The following is a 21,868-nucleotide window of genomic DNA, read 5'->3' as shown; positions in this document are numbered from 1 at the left end:
TCTCTCATCCCTTGTCTACTAATCCCCTTACATCTATCTCTTTTGTGTTCACCCTGCTCATTAACCTGACTGTATTCTGTGTTTTTTTTATTTGTCCCTTCTGTTACTGTTAAGTTGTCATTCAGCCTCTGAAGAAGATCCTGCTAGGATGGAAACATCAGGTCCTCTTACTTTTACACAACACTACACTGTAACAACTTCAATGCTGATTTTTCCAAATGCATGAACACGCTACATAGACAGTGCAGTAATATATGTGGAATTTGGATGGGTAATTTTTGGGATAACCCCCTTGTCGTAATAAATTGCACTGAAAATTGAAACTTTACCGGTATATCTCTCCGGGGTCTGGAGGGCGGTCTATTGGGGAGGATTGGTATACTATTATTGGAGGAGACTGAACTCATGCTCATCCTTTGTTTCTCTGGTAGAGGAGGGGGCAATGAGTTACTCGTGGTAGTTGGACTCTGCAACAGATCATTCGCTGGAGAAAAGTAAACAGAACGACAAATGTTAGCTTTTAACTCCTGGAAACAGCGAGAGGTAAAAGAGGAGCAGGTACTGTATATATTGGAGATATGAAAATACACCATTATTATTAACCTATGTTATAACGATGTTAGCGAGGGATTAACTGTTTCTAATTGCTAAGTGAAGACACTTAAATTATACATGCCACATTTTTGATAACTTGAAATACAAAAATAATGCCCAAAAAGGAAATAAAATAAAAATAGAAGCAAATATCACTTGCTGATATTACATTGGTATTTTTTTTTTTACACTTGAATTGCAACAATATCAGAATATTATAGAAGGAAAGAGAGAAAAATATTTTAACACAGTTAACACAAAGGGTACACAATGAGGTATATGATACAGCACATTAAGGAAAGGCAAGATTTTTCCTCTTTTTTGGGGGCCTTTTTTTTTATCTATCTATGTACATTTTGTCACAAAATACAAAGACTGAAAATGACTAAAAAATTGTGTGCTATTTAATATAAAAAGAAAAAACAACATAATAATAGTAATAGTAATAATAGCAGCATGGTGGGAAGAACAAGACTGAAGCAGATGTTAGAAAAAAGTCCATTTGGTATGATGAAGACAATGGAAGCGTTTCAATACATGACAAAGGTATAAGTACATAGGAAAATATTTCATTTTGAAAGTTCTGGCATTGACACTCAGTAAAGGAACTAGCAGGCTTGAAAAGCTATACATTGTGTTAAATGGAGCACAATTCTTTTATGTACCAAAGTCCACCAAAGACAGAAAGATATAAGCTTTGTCTATCAAAACTGCATTAAGAATTATGGTGTCAGCCATTTTTTTCAGAAGTTTCTAGAAAAAGGAAGGAAATACAGCTCATTGTATTAAAAGCAGCATTTTGAGTTTGGTGGGAATTTTTTTTTTCAAGCATAATGAGCAGTTCTTAAAATAAGATGGCAATTGACCAAATGAAGCCATCCTTGTTTTTATTTTCATAAATGTAGTCCAGTTAATTAAATTAATTAATTAAGTGAATTACATTAATAAATTTGATTAAATCTGTTTCATTTCATCAGATATTGAACTTTTCATATAAGGTAAGAACTTATGTAAAAGCAAATTTAAAAATTTATTGTTTTAAACTTTTGCTTCACTTCTTGAAATGAAGTTGGTTAAGTCATCTAACAAGTAATTTTGTTATGGGGTTTTACCTATGGACATAGCATTGATATATTTATTAACTTCAACTAAAAAAACTTACTTAAACTTAATATACTGTTTCCTGCATCTCAATCAATCAGTCAGTAAAAATTAAATTAAAAACAGAATGATGGCAAATATTTATTGGTGAATATCTCACATCTGTAAACAATACCCAAAAATTCTCACCAAGACTCACAAGAGTACAGCTTTTAAAAACTAATGTATCAGCTGGCAGAAGGGTAAAACTTTGCAACATTTTAAACCAAACTTCCGCGAATGACCTAGCAGAGTACACATCAGCAGTAGGCATGACATGTATATCTATCTGACAGAGTTTAAAAACGCAATCCAACTTTGAATATATACAGTGACTGAAAGGGGCACCATCTTGACAAATTATTTTGTTTCATATATTAAACAAAGGCCACTGGCTGTTTGATATTCCTCAACCACGAATGAATGTAGTCACATGTCAGATCTCTTGATATCAAAGATAATTATGGTGATTGTGGAAAGGAACAGAGGCCAAAACCCCTTCTCTAATTCTTAGATTTTTCCACTCTGAGAAGGTGACTCATTCATGAGCCCACATTTAGACCTCAACCTATAGCAATGGGAATAGTACTAAAGAGGAGGATAAGATTAAAACTTCAAAGCAGCGATTTCCTTTTTTTTGCAATGTCATCTTGCAAAAAGGACTTTGAATTTCGTTATGGAAATGGAAACTTGCTTTGTATTTCAGGAAATCGTAGGATTCTAATTAGTTTCAAGAACCATTCGCAAACAACTGAACATGTCAGGACAGAAGATGTTTGCTATTCTAATGAGAGAAATCTGAAGAGTGAAAAAAAAGGGCAAAGAGAATGCTAATGAGGCAATATGCTAATTGACCCATCTTATTATAAATTGATCTAGGGCTGGCAACAAATAAAACATTGAGTTTTACTTCTTCTGAGACCCAAAAAAAATTCTCTTCTGAGACGAAAAAAAAATATTTACAGACAAATGCTTTTTGCTGTAAATATTGAACAGTTTGTTAACTGCTTTTTTCATTGAAGGTGTAACTTGAAAAGTGTTGTGAAAATGTAATAGCTACAATGATGATACTAATTCTAGCATGCAAATCAAATCTACTGTATTGCAAAATGAGGGCAGCAGATATTGATTGGTATGTATGTGGATGTTAGGTTATAAAAGTACACTACTGACAAACAAGAGCAAATTGAACACTAAAAGAAACACATCACTTCGAAACTATGAAGAACGTCTGGAAAGTTGTGACGAGAAAAGAAGCAAGTTTTGAGGATGGTTTGGATGGAAGTAGTTTGACAAAGATGAAAAGTGGTTTGATTTTGCATATGGAGTGAATCAGATTAAAAAGTGGAAACATTGACACATGATAGATCATCTCATATTCAAAAACATCATTTTTTGTTATCATTAACCATCGTTTCCGTTGCTCCAAATGTTTTATCTCTACTGCGGTGTACTGACTGCTAAATCCTTTCACCTGATTTTCTGAGTTCATACATTGCCAACAATGTGTACATACACTGCATGTATGGCTGCTGTTGATAAATCAGTATATTCATACATGCTTTAACATGCTTCAATGTGTATTTCATTCACCTATTGACCTACTGACATAGGCAGAACAGATTAGGCTATATCCACTATAAATGTTTTGTCACATCTTATATCTCCCTTCCAGTTAACTGTCCAACCTCCCCCACCCTCCCCCCCCATCCTTCCCAACCTTGACTTGAATAACAGGTTCTTCAAAAGTTAATCCTTGCCGAGCCATTGATTTTTTTCTTCTACCTCCCTCTTGCTCTAAAGCAGGGCATAAGATCTCACCTACTTTTTTGTCTAATTCTACCAGAAAATGACAAGATTTTTCATTTTGGCTTAACCATTTCAGTTTAAGATATTTATGGCATCGGGAAGGCCACTGTTAAACTCTTTCTATGTACAGCTAAAATATTGGCTATTTTAACTTACTGGTCATCTGATTCACCTAACTGTTTTCATCTCATGAGGAACCCAGTTATTTTGTCTTAGAAGCATTTGTCTACTACTTGTCTATTACGTATCTCTGCCCTCAAGTGTGATTAAGAATAACAAATTCATGTTCATAAATCGTTTCACAAGATAAACACCAAAGCCATTCAAAGTGTAACTAAAGGTACCTATAAATGGATGCAAAATTCTGCAAAACAGGTCTTCAGTTACAAACTACTTAATCTGCACGACAACCACCGCTTGATAAAAACACATTGGAGTTTTTAATGGGCACCGAGATATAAATCTACTCGACATAAGCTAAGAGTTATTACCTAGAGCTCTAGTTTTATTTTTTTATGCACAAAAATTTTGCCCCCCCCCCCAAAAAAAAAAAATACATATAAAGTTGCGTTGAAACATCCTGACAGAGAAGTAGTTAGCTACTTTATTCGTTTTTTATTTTATATCTGTAATAAGAAATGTCCTTGGAATAAGCTATAATCTTAATTTGTGCTACAAAATTTCTTTCATTTTCACAGTTTTTTTTTATGTTGTTGTATTTTTAGATCTTGCTGTAAAATACCTAAAAAGCCTTACTTTTCTTCAATTGTAAAATCTGAATCTATAACAAGCTTATGTTTGGTATTCAAAGTTAACCTTGGTTGCATGGCAGAATTATCCACTTAACCTTTTTATTAATCCAGCAACCCAACAATTTCTAAAATTTATGCATTACTAGCCATTGACAATTTCAACATTGTTTACAAAGTTCAAAGTAGAATAAATTTTTATATTACTCATAAATTAAAAACTAGCAAATAAGCAAAATGGGTGATAAATTTTTATTGGTCTTAGAAATTGTGACAGATGCTGTAATGTCATAGACAACTTAACAAAAAAAAAGAAGTGTATCGACGCAAAATCTCTGATTTGATCAACAAGGTCTCTCAGGAGTAACCAACGGCAACTACTATGAAACTACATGGATTAAATTTGACACTGGGTAGTTGGTGAACACCAGTTGCAAACATCACATTTTCAATGCCTACAGAGTAAACATGGTTGTTTGAAGCTATGCCTGGCTACATAAAATTGGCTACATTAAGTGCCCATAAAGGGCACATTATATGTAAATTAAGTGTCCAGAGAAGGACACTCAGTGGGTGGTTTCTTAAGTCATTCAGGCTAATGTAACAGTTTCTGTTCCTATTGTTCTTCCTCCTTTGTTTCATTAGACCCCCCCTTTTTTTTGGTAAGGAGTAGAACAAGAAAACTCTGCAAAGTCCTGAAAACTGAAGCTGTAATATTGATGTTTCATCCGAAAGTTATTCCCGACAAGGAATTAAACAATAGCCTATACCCTTCAGTAGCCGATCCACATCATACAAGGTATCAATACATCCTATATTTATATCCCTACCATAAAACTTCATAGCAGTTACTGATACCACAAACAGAAATCTATGACTGCTGTTGTTGCTATATGCAGCCACATTTCAGACAAGACCCCAGATAATATAAATCACCACTTCCAACTGGTGCTACTTAATCTCCTCCTACAAGAAGATTATGTAAAATATTTATCTCCCTACCAACCCTACCACCCCCCCTTCCACCCTCCCATTCCTTGTCACATTTTAAACTTTGATTCTTAATAGTTTTCATGTTTGCTAATATTAGATGTACCAGAGGTCATTGTCTTAAACTCCAGAAGTTACAAAGTAGGATTAATATTCGGCATAACTTTTTTTTCTAATTGGGTTGTGAATGAGTGGAATGGTTTGCCTGAGAAAGTTGTACTAGCAAGTAGTGTGAATGGGTTTAAGAATGCTTTGGACAAGTACTTAAAACATTGTAATCGGGACTGATTGTTTGTGTCTTCAGTTTTTTTCCCTCTCCTATAGGGTCCTTGATGGGGACTTGAGTGTCCCTCCTGATCTTTTTTTTCTACTGAATGAAACGAAACAAAATCTACTAAACAATCATGTAGTTCACAATCATGTGCGGTGATTGGCAAGGTGTATCATTTGTGCATTTGAAAGACCCCCCCAACACCAAATGTGTACAAGATGGACTTTACTGAGACAAGACAATCTTTCCCCTGTATAAACCCATAAAAGATTCGTTGTGAAGCTATACAGTTGTGCAGTTCTTTCCGGCAATGAGGAACCCACCTACCGAGCTTTGACGAGTGATAAAAAGTGTACAGAGGAAAAGTTTGAAACAGAACTTCTTTTCTACTATAGTTTTTAAAGAGATCAGACTGAATGCAGAAGGGTAAATATAACAGGTTTGTAGCATGGGTAGAGACTTGAATGGAGGCATTTTGCGAAGGTTGAAGGGTGAGTTTGAAAAGAACGATGGGTGGAATCGAAAAAACATGACAGAATGTTCTGGGGAAAACAGACATTTCTGAGGCAAAGAGAAAAAACACCCAAATGGTTCTTTTTTTGTGGGGAAAAATGTTCTCCTTACAAATAGACCAGCGCGGTCCCCCATATGGACTGGAGAAAGAGCCATCCAAACCGGTCAGGAGGTCAAGGGTCGATAAGGTACCTGTTAGTAGTCATACAATTTATATATTCATATAATATACATATATTTGATGAAAAGTAATAGACATGACACAAAATGAATTCAAAAATAGAGTTACAAATCCATGAGGTCAAAAAAAAATATAGGATTAATCCATTTTAGTTTTTGAATTATTTGCAATGATTTCATCTGTCTGCCTTCCCAAAATGGTTAAGTTTATATCAAATGGAAAATCTCACTATGTTAAACTACTAGCTACCAGGAATGTCAACTGCAGGGGTGTGATTCGCAAACATACGATACATAACAAAGAATTTCTTAGCAGACTTTAAAGGACTGCAAATTATTAGAGAAATCTGACAAGAAAATTATCAACAGTAGGAAGTGTTAAATAAGTGAGATAATGCTACTGTGAGCTTTCTGGCTATGTTCTAGTCTTCAAGAAGATACCGTTTTGAAGCTAACATCTAATATGGAAGATTCCCAACTCAGAGATTCATACGAATAAACATGAGGGAACAAGACCTATAATTTTTAGCTTTTCACTGCTCTTGGAATATTTTTAGACATTATTCAACTTTACCATAGATCTGTGAATATCAATAAATATTTTTTGGTTCTGAAAAACGTCTTATAAAGTAGCACTTCAAGAAAATTAAGCATGCTATTTTATTTTTTGGTGGGAGGGGGGGAGGACCAGACATGAATCTTAGCTAGGTTGGGTTAATATTTAGTTGGAAAATTGAGAGAAATATCAGTCAAATTGGCCAAACGTAAAAGAATTATTGTTGAAAAGCACCAAAAATATCACACCCCTGCAATTATCTATATATGCAAATTACAAACAGGAGAGGGAACTAGCGACAACCATCGTTAGTGGGTTACGTGCTCTGGGATATAATTGAACTTCCATTATAGTCAAAATAACTACTACAAAGGTATATATATATATATATATATATATATTAATAAAAACATGCTAAAACATAAGGTGATCAAAGTAATGAAAAGGAATTTCAACAAAAAATGAACCAATTCTCTCTCTCTCTATCGTAATAACCTACCGTCTGTCCAAAGCAATCAAGGAATGGAGAGACAGAAATTATGTCTTTTGATTAAAATGTTCAATGATTTCAAACTGAATACATTTGCCTTCTTATGATCTTTTGATCGCATAAACGATTCTTATGTTTTCAATTAAAAGAAGAATCAATGAATATTAAAGAATTGACAAGAATGAAGCAAACATACGAGCCGACTAGTTATGGCATTGTCTCTTTAATCTCAGGGGGAACATAACTCTGTGTATCAAATTTAAATACTTTAGCAATTTTGAAATTTATAACATATAAGTTTCTGCTGTTCATCATTTCACCTGTGTAGCAATTTGCCCATCCATCTTATAGTTTGCCACAAAATTCAAAATCGTGTTTTCACTATTATCAAAATTTCTCTTTATTTTCAATAACTTTTGGAAGACAGACCAATTTTGCTGTCACAATTTTTTGTATGTTTTACTTTTCTTTAAAGGATGACTTTAGGCAAAGTTTAAGATATTTCAAATCTCAGGAACATGCTCCTTTAAGGCCTTAACTGATGACGATGTTTGCTCCTCAGTGCGAATCGAAATATTAACGTTAATCCATTATTGTATAAATTCTAATGATTTCAAGCAAATATGTTTCTTTTAACTTTTAAATTTATATCACCACTACTTTTGTGCCTAACGTGATCCTTTTGCAACCTCCAGAGGTATACTCCTATGTTAGATATACACAGGCCAAAGAAAGGTTAGACTCCTATATTCAGTGATGAGCCTGGGGTGAAAAAACGGAACTTTGCAAAAATTGCGGTATAGGCTCCAGTTTGCGTATGCTACAGTGTGTTAGGATAATAGTTTTTGTCTCGAGGTAGAAAAGAAATCATGGATATTCCGCGAATTCACGGAAAAGGCTAAGGCCTGTATATTAGATATACAGGGCCAAAGACAGGTTCGACTCCTATATTAGATATACAGGTATACAGATAAACAAGTAAGGTTAGAGAGTTATGTATCTCTCTGACTACTTACTATCTGGTGTTGTAGCAGCACTGGTGTTGCTGGCGTTGCTTATGGGCGACATAAGTCCCGATGTCGGGGTCGTGGCGAAGAAATCGAGATCTAAAAGATTGCCTGCAGATCCTGATCTTCCACTGTTTGAGACAAAAAGATACAAAATAGTCAAAAAATGAAATAAAAACCAAGTAACAGATTAACTTTATCATTTTAATTATACTTACAGTCGAAGATTGTAAATGATTTGCTGTACATACAGAACGATCCTTTTTCATCCAACCGGCCCACACTTTACTCCGACCACCCCCTCCCCCCAACCCAAAAAATTATCCTTTCGTTGCTTGCTGTGATCCAAAACAAAAAACTTAGGGCAGTCATCAATACTGACAACACTACACTGCCCCCCAAAATTTGGGACAATATGCATATATTTGCATATTTGTTTCTGTTATTCTAGTAGCAATTGAAAACCACTTGTTCACATGAGAAAACTAAAATGAAAGTTCTTTGCAGTACTACTAAAAAACTCTGAGTGTTAATTTCACCTGACGATTCCACAACTGATTAATTCAACATGTTCAGACAAAATTAACTTAGTTCTCTCAGAAACTAAAACAGGATAAAAAAATGTCCTCAAATTCTACAGAAGACAAGAAAGAGGTTGATGCTAACTATAACAAAAATAATACTAAAGCTAAAAAAATCAAAACTTTTTTTGCCACATGATCATTTTGATCTGACTAGCAACTTTTTTGGCAAACATTACTTTCATTATTTGGTAAAAAATCTAAAAATGTTTATGCCACATGATCATTTTGATCTGACTAGCAACTACTTTTGCAAACATTACTTTCATTACTTGGTTAGCTATTTTGGTTATGTTCCACCCCCCCCCCCCAAGGGAAAAAAATCATATTTTGAAATGAATATTCAAAATAATTCCAATCATTCAAGTGATAATTTTTTTTACATCTAACAAAATTTATTCGTGAACACCAGATGTTTGGACCAAATTTTGGAGTCAGTTCTCAACTTTCAAAATGGGCATATCACAAACAGCATTGTTTTTCTTCTTAAGATATTGCTCCGGTCACAAACGCATCCATTTCATTTCATTTTATCTAAAACATCCATCTGTAACAATTGTGGACAATGAACCTTTCTTTCTATTTTTATTCTTCTTTGCAAGTGATTTAATTTTCCTACAAATCAAAAATTATAAAAATTCATGCAGACTACACTTGTAAGTCAGACGGCAAAATTTCAAATTGTAGAACAAAGATTTTGGTGGTGTCCTGATGACATCATCATCACAGACTTGATCAAGTACTACTTGAATGGTATAAATAATATAAGAATGACAAATATACTGATAACTGGAGGCCGGAGAAAAGCCTTTGCTGAGCTTTCAGATTGAGCGGATCATGAAGAGTTTGTGTCAGTTTCAAACAATGTTAGGACACGATTTAGTCAGTAAAACAGAGATGATTTTGAAGTGCTTTCCTTCACGACACAGAATGTGAGTTTAATACAACATCAAAAATGGTTATTAAACACTTCAGATCTACAGAAAGTACAACCAATATTCACAATATTAAAACACAGCTGTCAGTATTAGGAATTATAGGATGCTATCATGCAATCACGATCACATTTCCATATTTGGAAATATCACAAAAAATGACGACACAAAAATGATGAAATATCCAAAAATATCAGACCAAATGTTACATTTTAATCGTTCATGACACACTGCCTAATATTTTCAATTAAAAGTTGTCTTGTGTGTAGTTTTACATCATCATTCTTACCAAGAATTGTAATGTTCATGCACAATTTGATAGACCTCAACCTTACTGAGAGATCTCTTTCCTTTCAAGTACTATGTTGGTACTTGTTAGTTATTGACCATTTTATTCAATACAGAATATTGTGTCCCACAAATTAAATGTTAAGTTTTATTGTTTCATTTTAAGAAGAAAAACCTTTGGAATTTATAAACAGTTGATTGTTTGTTCCTGTTGCAATTTTTTTCTTCTTTTTGCAGACTAAAGAAAGAGATTAAAGTCTGCAGGTTACCTTATCTATCTAAGTCAAGACAATTATGTCACAGATTGTGACTACTTCCAATATCATGACAGCACTGAAAATGATAGCTTTGCACATAATTAAGGTTTTCCATTCAAACATTCTTTGCAACAAAATTATAGCAATAACTCACATTATCAAACTTAGAGGGTTGGCAGAAATGAAAGAAAATACTTGAAACTTCAAAACACAATTTCAAGTTTTGCTTGGGGTTTGGGGGAAGGGGGTGTTCCAAAACCACAAAACACTCCTCTGCAGACATGATATAAACACATACATTGTACAGCTTATGGACAGAAGGTTATTTGTCATGCAAACACTAATTTAATACACTCTATTATGATATAAACTGCACAACATAAGTCAAAAATAAAAAAATAAACTCTGGAACATTGTTCATATTGAAATTCAGAACTTTAACATCTCCTCTCAATTTTCTCAAACCATGCCAATCCCAAAAATTCTCACAATCTTTGCAACTTGTTTGGTGGTCTTCAAAATAGAGGTCACTATTTATAAACTCCTACAATAGGCAGTACCAAATAGGCACAATGAAAATCTTTCTAAATTTAATAGATACTTATGAATAAATGGACATTGGCATAGATTGGCAGAATCTGTCATCCTCTATTAAAAAAATATATTTATAAATAAAGAAAGTAACTGGGTATTTTAGATAAGATAACCAGAGATCTCTTATAGGAGAAATAAATCTCTGATAAATAAAGTGATTATATTTTGTTTCTCATTGAAGCGATCGTGATGACTATTCTAATCCTTTTTCAATCCAACTTATCCCTTCTTTTATTAATAACTTTTAGTAAATGCTGTTTCTGGTTGACTGTTTCCTAAGCATGACAAACAACCAACAACAACAGGACTGTGTTATCCCTTTGCTAGGATTTGTTTCCAAATCATTTATAACAGCCCTCCCCCTCCCCATAAGCTTTCCACCCACTCCCTCCAAAGGAATAGATAGGTTTGGATTGGAATTTTAAGTAAATTCGAAGGGGTGAGAGGAAATTGGTGGGGGGGGGTGTAGACTAATAGCGGATGGGTGAGGGGGAGCGGGTTGTAGACTAACAGAGGATGGGTGAATGATTTCTAACATAACAGCTTCACCGCAAATGTTCATCTACTCTGGAACATTTTACCCACCTATGTACTGATGAGTTTATATGTTGAGGATGAAATCCACACCAGGAAATGTATGTGTTCACCCAAGATAAATCACTGGACAATAATACTTCATGCACACAGAGATTCTCTGCTTTTTAGGAATTGAGTTCTAAAAATTTAATTCAGGAAAAAAAATTAACATCCTTTGTAAGGTAATAATGACACCTGGGATTTTATTTTTTTAACAAGACATCAGCCTGTCACAATCAACTGAATTATCCATCTTTTACACTCAGCAAGAGAGTCAGCTAATCATGTACCTGTATCGTGAATATTCATGCACACATTAGAATATCAAAGCACCTTTTGGAAAATAATGTTTAATTTTAACAAAGCTTTATACTACTTTTCTTTTGCCTTTCCACATTTACACAAACGTGGACTACTTTGTATCATTTTTTTTTTTTAATGAAAGATTAGTTTTCTCTTCTGTATGAAGGGCAGCTATTTTCCCTCCAATTGCTCAAATTAGCTTTGTTGCTTGCTAGCGACAGCATTCATCCCAAACCTTATATCCAAATTAGGAACATCGGATGTGTAAGCGTTTGAGATCAGCTACAAACAATGCTAGAGGTGGGTGAACGTTCAAATTACTTCCATCTACGTCAACAAGATTCACTTTCAGGTGTTTCGGTGACGGGCAGCAACGTGACGCAAACACCACAATTATCTCTTTGTGGTGCAAACACCACAATTATCTCTTTGGGAGAACTTCGACAATAATATAAATTTGCTGCAAATAATGTCTTTTATAGATCTTACTAATAGAAAAATGGACAAAAGCACAGCTCAACTCAAGCAGTCTATCTATATTCTTTTTTCCTTTTCCTTTCTGTTTCAAATTCCAATCACGACTTTGGTATACAAATATATACACAGATAAGACAGAATAACTAAAGGTTATAAGAGACAACAAGAGGAGAAATATAAGACGTAAAGATTTAGGGGGATGGGGTGGGATTATGTTTCAATGACACCGATCCATTGTCATCATGCAGGGTGCAGCATGCTAAATGTTAGTAGAAATCTTTGGTGTGCATATCAAACATAGGTACAGCTATCAAACATAGGTACAGCACCTGTTTAATCTAGCCCAGGAGTTACGATAAAGGCGAGCATAGTGTGTTGGACTGGGTCCTAGGCTGCAAGGAGGGGGAACGTTGGGGTAAAGAGAATGGTCGAAAGTATTAGGAAAAAGATTAGAAGAAATGTGTATGACTTGGGAAGAAGAGGACTGAAAACTGGCTGTAAATCAAGAGTAAAACTAAGACAACTTGCTAAGAGAGAGAGAGAGAGGCCTAAAGAGTTTACCTGCACCCTGTTATGTAAAAAGGTAACCAATGCTGGCTGACAATATAGATAGTAGAACAGCATAGAAGGGCATCTAGCCACCCCTCCTCCACCCCCCCCCCACCACACCCTGAACACAGTTATCTATGTTCACCTGTCCTAACCATGTTTTGCTAAATACCAGTGTTTGGTGAAGTCGTTTCCTTTAATCAACACACACACTCCACCCTTGGTATTTTGGTGTTATATTTGTGTCTATCTGTGACAACCATTTCAGGGAAGGAAATATAAAAAACAAAGCAAATTACCAACTGTACCAAAACAAGTAAGAAAAAAAAGAGAATGATGTGTAACAAAAACAGCATCTCACAGAGATTGTTGAAATCATTTCTTACTTGTCTCAACTCTACCCATTCATAGTTGTTTTACAGAGAACTGAAACTCCCAGAGATTCATAGCATATTAGAAAAGGGACAACCCAGCACCAGAATTTGCAAAATGCTAGCACAAGCATTAGGGCAAAGTCTTCTGTATGTGTCAATAACTTGAATACCTATCACAAGACAAAAAGCTTGCTTTGACCACTTCAAACTTATTCTGGCTTTATGCCTTTATTTGCACAATTGTCACAGACAGACAGAAACCCACCGCCACCCGCTTCCCCCCCCACCCCCTCCAATAAAACACAAAACAAGAACAACAGTAAGCACCCAGAATAATCAATGAGGTGCCAGGTGTAACTCTTCATAACAAAAACTTGAATCAGTCACACAAAGCTTGGTGTTATCAACTATCAGTCGTAACTCTTCGTAAGTATTTTTTTGCATATTGACGGAGTCTAACTTAAATTTGCATGAGCTGACCACCAGTTACTCACTATGTACCCAGCGAAACTATTTTCAACATTAAATCTATTTACCTATTAGTCCATAATTAGTCTGGATAATCATCATTTATCTTCGAACAAGAAACTTGATCGGTTTTGCCTATGACATTACCATAAACTAGAAAAACTATTTCACCAGAGGAGTCAAAATTAGACCCCCCCGCCCCACCCCCTCAAAAAAAAGGCGGAAGAGAAGAGAAGAGCAAGGAAAACAGCAGATGAAAGGGTAAAAGACGAAGCTGAGATTTAGACTGCCGCTGAGATGCTAGATATGAGAGATAAGACCGGATGAGTCTTTCAGAGGAAATACTGATAATAGAAGTAGCACAAAGTCTAAATGAACTTGGAAAGTTACTGTTAACAAAATTCATGTACATAAGAATTAATTGTATATTACATATGTCCATTCAATCAATCGATCAATAACTGTACGTATACAGACATAAACCTACCTTGCTCTAAATTGTGCCTGGTGCCTTCTATTGCCAATATCACCATCTAAAGAAAAAATGTTAAGCACAAGAAAATTCAAGCCCATAAAAAATGCAAAACCAGACAAACAGGAAATAAAAACTCAAAATAGAGGCGTTCTGATCTTATCATGCTAAAATAATAGTAATCGTGGTGGCTTAAAACCTTGCAACCTAATCCCAACTTTTTTTCTTTTTTAAAAATTTCATATGTAATTAATATAAATTTATTTAATACATATTCTGAAGTACAAATTTATCCCACGGACAACAGGGAAATATATCATAGTTGACACACCAAAGTTGGTCAGACCTGGAGAAAATGCAGATATGGAATTACTTTCTTGAGCTCTGATCTTTCAGACACAATGTTGCAGACTATTTCGAGTAATAAAATAAACGTCTCACTTGAGTTGTCTCTTCTCATCCTCGGGGGAGAGAGAGCCAGTCCGCTGAGGGAGGCCTTGATGTCGTCGACTGACGCTGCGATCACCTTCGTACCGTCCTGCGGTATCGTAGCTGGCTTGATCTCCACGTGGATCTTCCTCGTCCTGTCCACCTCCACATCCGAGTCAGAATCTGAGTCCGAGTGGAAAGCTTGGTGGCGTAAACGGAGACGTTAAGGAAGCGTGGTCTTAGTTTCTTTAGGAGTGTTACTAATTTCGTTAGGAGTGCTAGCTCAGTGGTTAACGCCTGTGCCTTCCAATCATAAGGTCCCTGGTTCGAGTCACTCCAAGATTAATGTATGTTGTCCAGTCACAGAGTTGTTGACAATTGACAATTCATAATCATGGATGTTACATATGAATCTAAGAGACTGACTTCGGTCAGCTTGCGGCTTTGATAAGCCAATGAGGCTTCTTCACAAGTTTCTGCTTGCAGGAGGATCTAAAATACATACATACATACATACATAAGTGGTGGCAGTGGGGTGCGTTGGAGGGTTATTGGTGAAGGGAGTTTGTGGAAGAGTTTTGCTACCATTTTTTATTTCTTGTCTGAGAGGGAAGGGGACATAGTATTACAGTTTATTTTTTTATTACTACTGATTTGCTATTCATGATTCATGTCTACATCATTTTACAGGGGGGGGGGGAGAGGGAGGGAGGACGGCTAGTTACTGTCTGAGAGTCCCATCATTGTAATAAAATTCTTAACTACAGTGTATTGGATAGCTTCTCTCAACGGTGGTTATTATTACACTTTATCTTGTATTAAGAATGAAACAATTCACTTACGAAAGTTTCATTGAGCCTCAAAATGTAACTCCACAAAAACCCAAAAACTCCTTTTTGAAAGAGCAAATAACAAATATAATTGACAAGAGCTCTCCACTGGATGGCAGCATCAAAATTGATCAATGATTTTTCTCATCTTGATTGAGTAACAGATCTCAGCTCACAACTGATTTGCAGCTGCTTGTCAGAAACCTCGGAGGAATGAATGTTTGAACGATGACGTAAATATCAGTTCGGTTTGCCCAAAGGATGACCGGGTTTTAATTAAAGAGTCAATGCATTTATTGCCACGCTTTATTATAAATTCACAACTCGTGATTCTGTCACAGGTGATCCACATTTCGCTGGAATTAGCGGCCTGATATTAAACTAATAATCAAGAGAAGGATGCAATACTTCTGAAAATGTTTTTGTCTCCATGCTCTGTTGAGGCAAGTCTAAACAAAAGCTTGTATCTTTGACAGAAAACTCTATACAAAGGAAAATATAACTCTTACATTTTGACGGTAACAAACCATGGCACCACTCATTTTTTCTTCTATTATTAAATTTTGTCTAAATTTCAATGGTTAAAATCTGATGGTTTCTTAAACTTAATATGACTGAGGAAGAAATAAGTCTTTTTTTCACTTTGATAAATCCCAGGTCACATTGTAGGTAAAATCACTGCAGATAGGAGGTAGCATTGAAAAGTACTCTTTACTGTTGTTTCGTATGTTTGAATTAATACTCATAAATAATTTTAAATAAAAATAAAATCTCTCAAAAAAAGCAACAACTCTGAAAAGGATATCTTGCTCCTCTAATGGTTTTATACTGAACCCTTCTTCGTCTACTGCTGGTGCATTCTGGGAAGGTAGAAAAGAACAAATGAAATTTGTCAATAAAAAAGTTTATTGTACCTGGTACTCAAATTTTACACTACTGTACTCTAACTTCACCAAAAAGCATTCAGAAAGCTCCATTTTGTAATCCTTCCCCTGGTGCTTTCTATGAAGTATCAATTGAACACTATTACTAAACACTGACACTGTTGAATAACATATCAGTGTTCACTTAGCAATATAAAGATTTGTAGAGCACAGGTCAACGCAATTCTGAGGCTACCAGTTCAGATCACTTCTTGTTTTTACCTTTGACTAGTTACTATTTACTAAACGAGACTTAAAATTCCTCCAAATATCTTTGAAATGTATGTAAAAATATATTTCTGGATTCTGGTTCAACAGAGAACAAAAGCTATTCCTAACAGTACTTTCCACAGCACTCTCCACATCATTAACAGTGCTTGCCAAACTACTTTCTTTTTTCATTGGAGTGTGGGGGGGGGAGGGGGGCCTCAGAGATTGACGACGATATGAGAGTCACATGTGACAATTTGAGCTTCATATGTGTACAGAATTGTCCCAACACATATGCTTAAAAATTTGTAACGTAAATGTTCACAATCACAATTAATAAAATATCAACTTAGTAAGCAAAGCTAGATCACTTTTCTGCCAATAAAAAGCATCACATTCGAAAAGAATTAGAACTCATTAATTTGAATTTCAAAATTAGAATCACATGGCAATGTGACACAAAACAAAATGGTTAAAAAGTACACATTTCGAAATGGCAGCAAAATGGTATAAATTCTTTGCTTCTGAAGCGCATTGTACCAAAGCTACTAAATACTTACACGTAACTGGATATCTCCCTCAACCTACCTAAGAGATGGATTAAACCACCTTGGTTGCTTCTAATTTAACAGAGTAACTTTTGTGTCCCACAAATTTAAGTTTAAATATTGTACTTGGTTTTCTTTTCCTTCACTTATCAACTCTTTGCAGTCCAGATTTCCTTGTAACAGTCTGATGGACTTACAGATTATAATTAGCTAAATTATTTTTTTTACGTTTACGTTTTTTCAGATTACATATTCCGGTGACTAATCTTTCATTCACTGGTCGAGGATGCAAAGCACTGGACTAAAGTGCAAAACTTAATGCAAAATGCAGGTTTATAGAAGCATTCACAGATTTTCCTTGAGCTTTGAGAATGACATTTCAGAGACATACACAACATTGGTAGTATCGAAACAAGTACAATATAACATAATAAATATTTGCATTGAGAGAAATCATGCAGAAAAGACAACACTTGTCCAAGAAACTCCAGAGCTAACAGTTAGACCCTTGGTACTGTAATTCAACTTTTTTTTTTTGTGCTTGTATCCACCACCCCAACTACCCTCCCCCCATGGGAAATTTATATGAAAGGGTCCTTAACTGCAAAATGGGGTTATGTTTTGCACCTTTGAAGTCAATTATTTTACAAGGTTTTTCCACTTTTTCTGCCCACGACATTTCATTTTCTTCCAATTTTTTTTTTGGCAACCCTCCAAAAACGTTTGGGGGGAAACCCTGAACAGGGATGCAACCGTTGCTTTGAATACCAAGGATTTAGACAGTCATTCACTGAAATTTAAAAAAGATTTTCCAGAGGTGAAAAGTGAAAATTGTCTTTTTTTCCTTCATTTTTGTCCCAAAGTCAGACTTTCAAGGTAAAGGGTAAGACACCAATGTTGTTTAAGACGTTAGATTGATCGACAAAATGCACAAAAATGATTGACAAATGTTAGATATATTGTGAGATTGATTCTGAATCCTTCATTCCGTCATATGGAAAAAGGAGGGATGATAAAGGAGGACCGGCCATTACATGATGACAAGAAAGTACTGGACCATGTTAATGAAAAAAATAAGCACACAACTGGAAAGCCAAATGGATACATGATTCCTTGCTGCATTTCATATTGGAATATTTTAATGTAATAACGCAGACAAGATATCTAAATTCTTGACCATTCTTGAACTCCCATGATCAGCAAGGTTTTGTACACCTGTTCAGCAGGGTGTCATAGTTTCTTTTGACCTCAAATAATTTCTGACCTTCACAGAAAACAACCAGATTCTCGTGTCTACATATGAACCTAGTCTAAAGTTATTTTATTTTCTGAGGATATCAGGCTTTGATCGCTGTTGACCTCCATAAAAAAAAAAAACTAAAGTGGCTCCATATTGTTGACTGGGAAACATTAAAGCATTATCCTTTAATACTGTCATTATCTTTCACATATCCCAATCCTGTTTGACACCAATGTAACTCCCATCAACTGTCCCCCTCCACACCCCACCTCATCTTCCTCCACCTCAACTTGCTCCGATTCATACCCCTTCTCTTTCTAGATAATAAATGGATCTCCTGTAGTCTAACCGAGATACCAGTTCAAATACCTAACGACTCCTAGATAGGATGACTCAGTGTCACATATCATTCAAAAGCATAACAAGCTATCAATAACGAAAATTAAGGAATGCACAGAAACGACAGGCTTTTCTGCAAAAACAACTAAAATACAAGAAACATTCATGCAACTGAAAAAAAAAACACGAAAAAACAAGAAAACATGATTTATCAACGAAACCAGTAAATAAAGACTGCATGCAGGAATCAGATTGACCAATCAGAGGACAGCCTTACCACTACAGCTGTATCTTTGAAGGAACTCAACGAATGGCTGCTGGCTGAACCAGATCTCTCGGGACTCAGCTGATTCCGACGAGAGGCGATAAATGAGGATAAACACCAATTATGTTGTCACGTTTTGTATTTTCATTTTCAAGTAGGTGTTACGCTACTAGGGGCAACAGCTGATAAAATGTCTTCACATTTTAAGTATGCGAACACATCACTTAAGAGTATTTTAGGTTTCCTTTTGTTCACAGCTTTTTTTGTTGTTGTGTGGTTCATCACAAAAAAACGATTGGAATCGATGAAACACATTGACAAAACATCAAGTTTCAATTTTCATCACAGAGTTATCCATTTTTGTTTTCATCACAGAGTTATCAATTTTGTTATAGAATCACTTTGTAGCTATCGCTTTGTTCACGGATTTGATCTAACTCGCCATCTCTTTTTAAACAAAACAATTCAAGTTAGCATTTGTTACACAAATGTAATGTTTCAGTTTCCATCATCAAGTTATCCATACAATGCAAACCTAATCTTAGAGGCTTGTCATAAAAGCTAAAGCAAAGAGAGAAACCTTTTTAAGATTAGGTCTTAAAATGTCTGCTCTTGAAAGCGGTAATCCGTCTCAGATGCTCACTAAAGACAAACATTTGATGATTAATGAAAGAAGCTGCATAGAAGATTTTAAATCAGGCTGTCATTTTTGCACCTTTCACAACAATTTTAAGTGGCACTATTGAGTCCCGCATTTTAAATCCCTTACAGGAAAAAAACTTGAAAAAGAAAGGAATATCAGTTAAAGTGAGAATTACTAGAAATAACAAAAAAAATAGATCCCTTACCATATCAGGAGAATCTCTGTTGAGAGAAATGACAAGGATACAATTAGTAAAATAACAAGAGATGACAACAGTCTTACCCTTAATATGCAAACTAATAAATCACAACAAGTCTTTGATTATTTTCTTTCAGAAGCAATTAAAATAAGGGCATGCCACCTTTTCTTTGACTCGAGGAGAAGCGTGTTTCCATCTTCAGTCGAGAGGCAGGAAAGGAAAAATGAAGGGGGGATGGGGGGGTGGAAACAAAGTATACAATGACTAGCTATTTTACCAATGGAAGCTACTGATCAAAATACAGGGTAACAAAAGATAGTACATTTATTTATCCTTCCATCTCTGTAAGTTGCAAAGGTGAAGGGTATAACAACAGAAAAAGGAATTTTATTTTGGGGGCCTTGTGTGACCTGCTAAAAGTGGATATAAAAACCTTTGTGGGAAATTCAAAACACTGAGGTTTAACTTTAGTTTTAATTGGTTCATATTTTGATCGGCTGTCATGGTAACACAGGAAATCGGATGATCATAAAAGCTTACATTTATTCCTACCAAAGTTTAAATCAATAGTGATGTTGCAATCCTTTACAGAGTTTTGACAGAGGAAGGGGGGGTGTCATGTCTGTCCTAACGTCCATTATCTGTCTACTGTCTACCTATCTCTGAACCAGAGATACTACGATGATCTTGTGAGAGCGCTCACAAACTTGAAACATGAACCTGTGCACTGACACGATTGACTAGTTCAAGGTTCCACCTCTGCAGTGTGGGCCAAACTAAACCTGGGTGCTTCAGAAAACACAAGTCAAGGTGCTTAAAAGCTAACTGTTATCCTTTGGTTAAGGTTCATCTCACAGTCACCAAACACGACCCCCTACTTTTATGAGTGTCTGTCTATGATATTCAACCAAAAATGAGTTTTTTCTAGAATTATAAGTTCTAAACTGTACCAAATATTGACTGCAGGCGATATCTGATAACAGCCCTTCCCAACAAATTAGAGTCAACTCTGGATGCTCTTTAACGAACAATTTGGATTTAATCACAATTGCTATTTAATTTAATATTTCAATTGATCAAAACAAGCTCAATATAGCTTCAAACCTTAATTATCATCCCCCCCCAGCCCATCCCTCCCATTTTAACTCTCCCCTCTGCCTCGACAAACAAATCTATGCACTGCAGTGATTTACCCAAGCTTATGATAATGAGGAGGAGGAGCAAAAACAGATGAAAAACAAATAACTCACCCTGGTGATGAACCATCCTTTTCTTTACCACCTTTCTTCTTTGGTTTTCTGATTTTCTTCCTCTTTGGTTTCTCCGGTTCAGTCACAGGTAAATTTGAAAGATCACACTCCTCAAATTCTATCACAGCTGAAAAGCAAATAAAGGTCAGAGAGAGTGAATTTCCCAAGGGAAGAAAGTGACAGGGTTTGCATCTCGCTATAAATCGATAACATTGAGAGACATTATTTACACTCGAGTGTAACCACAAGAAGCTCTAGCATATCGGGTTGATGAAGATCATGTGTAAGAAAGCCTTCGAGCATGGCACAGATGCTAAAGCTTTGTTGACTCTTGCCCCAAGGGAGAGGAAATTTTAGCACTTTTTATCCTTCTGCTTTGATACAAGACTCAGTTCTCATCAGATTATCTCATTTACTTGAGTTAATATTTTACATTTCATTAATGTACTTTTTCTACAAAATCAGTAAAATGAATTTAAAAACATCAACAAATAAAATAGTTAAAATTCTCCCAGGTTTGACAAAGGAACTCTCTCCTAGAGGGAAATAAGAAACCATTGTAACATACTTAATCAAGTGAAATGACAAAAAAATATCACTCCCAAAGTCTTACATATAGCTTTCATATTAAAGGTGGCCTATTGCTGTTGCCTGCACAGCATTTCAAAACATGGGAGGACCAAATTCTAAATATCCCATGACTGACTTAGGTCGGGCCTGAACCTTTATGGAAGGGCCAGAGGCAAATTGAGAGAGGGGTGCTGCCTTGGGGATCATTGTAGTCAGCTCTCATGTAGGGGGTCTTAGGATCCTCTTCCA

General features: G+C 35.5%; 1 protein-coding gene across 1 annotated transcript in view; it reads right to left on the bottom strand.

Moving 5' to 3' along the window:
- Positions 1-21,868, bottom strand: part of LOC139979415 (F-BAR domain only protein 2-like) — a 71,277-nt gene that overhangs the window by 20,615 nt on the left and 28,794 nt on the right. Inside the window, exons 10-19 of the mRNA XM_071990187.1 lie at positions 21,050-21,176; positions 19,806-19,821; positions 18,970-19,038; positions 16,075-16,292; positions 14,615-14,826; positions 14,189-14,234; positions 12,640-12,702; positions 8,309-8,430; positions 6,178-6,258; positions 330-484 (exon numbers count right to left, since the gene is read on the bottom strand). Of these exons, the coding sequence (XP_071846288.1) occupies positions 330-484; positions 6,178-6,258; positions 8,309-8,430; positions 12,640-12,702; positions 14,189-14,234; positions 14,615-14,826; positions 16,075-16,292; positions 18,970-19,038; positions 19,806-19,821; positions 21,050-21,176 (1,109 nt within the window). The remainder of the gene's footprint in view (positions 1-329; positions 485-6,177; positions 6,259-8,308; positions 8,431-12,639; positions 12,703-14,188; positions 14,235-14,614; positions 14,827-16,074; positions 16,293-18,969; positions 19,039-19,805; positions 19,822-21,049; positions 21,177-21,868) is intronic.

This window comes from Apostichopus japonicus, chromosome 2 (assembly GCF_037975245.1).
Source record: "Apostichopus japonicus isolate 1M-3 chromosome 2, ASM3797524v1, whole genome shotgun sequence".
Lineage (NCBI taxonomy): Eukaryota > Metazoa > Echinodermata > Holothuroidea > Aspidochirotida > Stichopodidae > Apostichopus > Apostichopus japonicus.
This window is presented reverse-complemented; position numbering and strand designations above follow the sequence as displayed.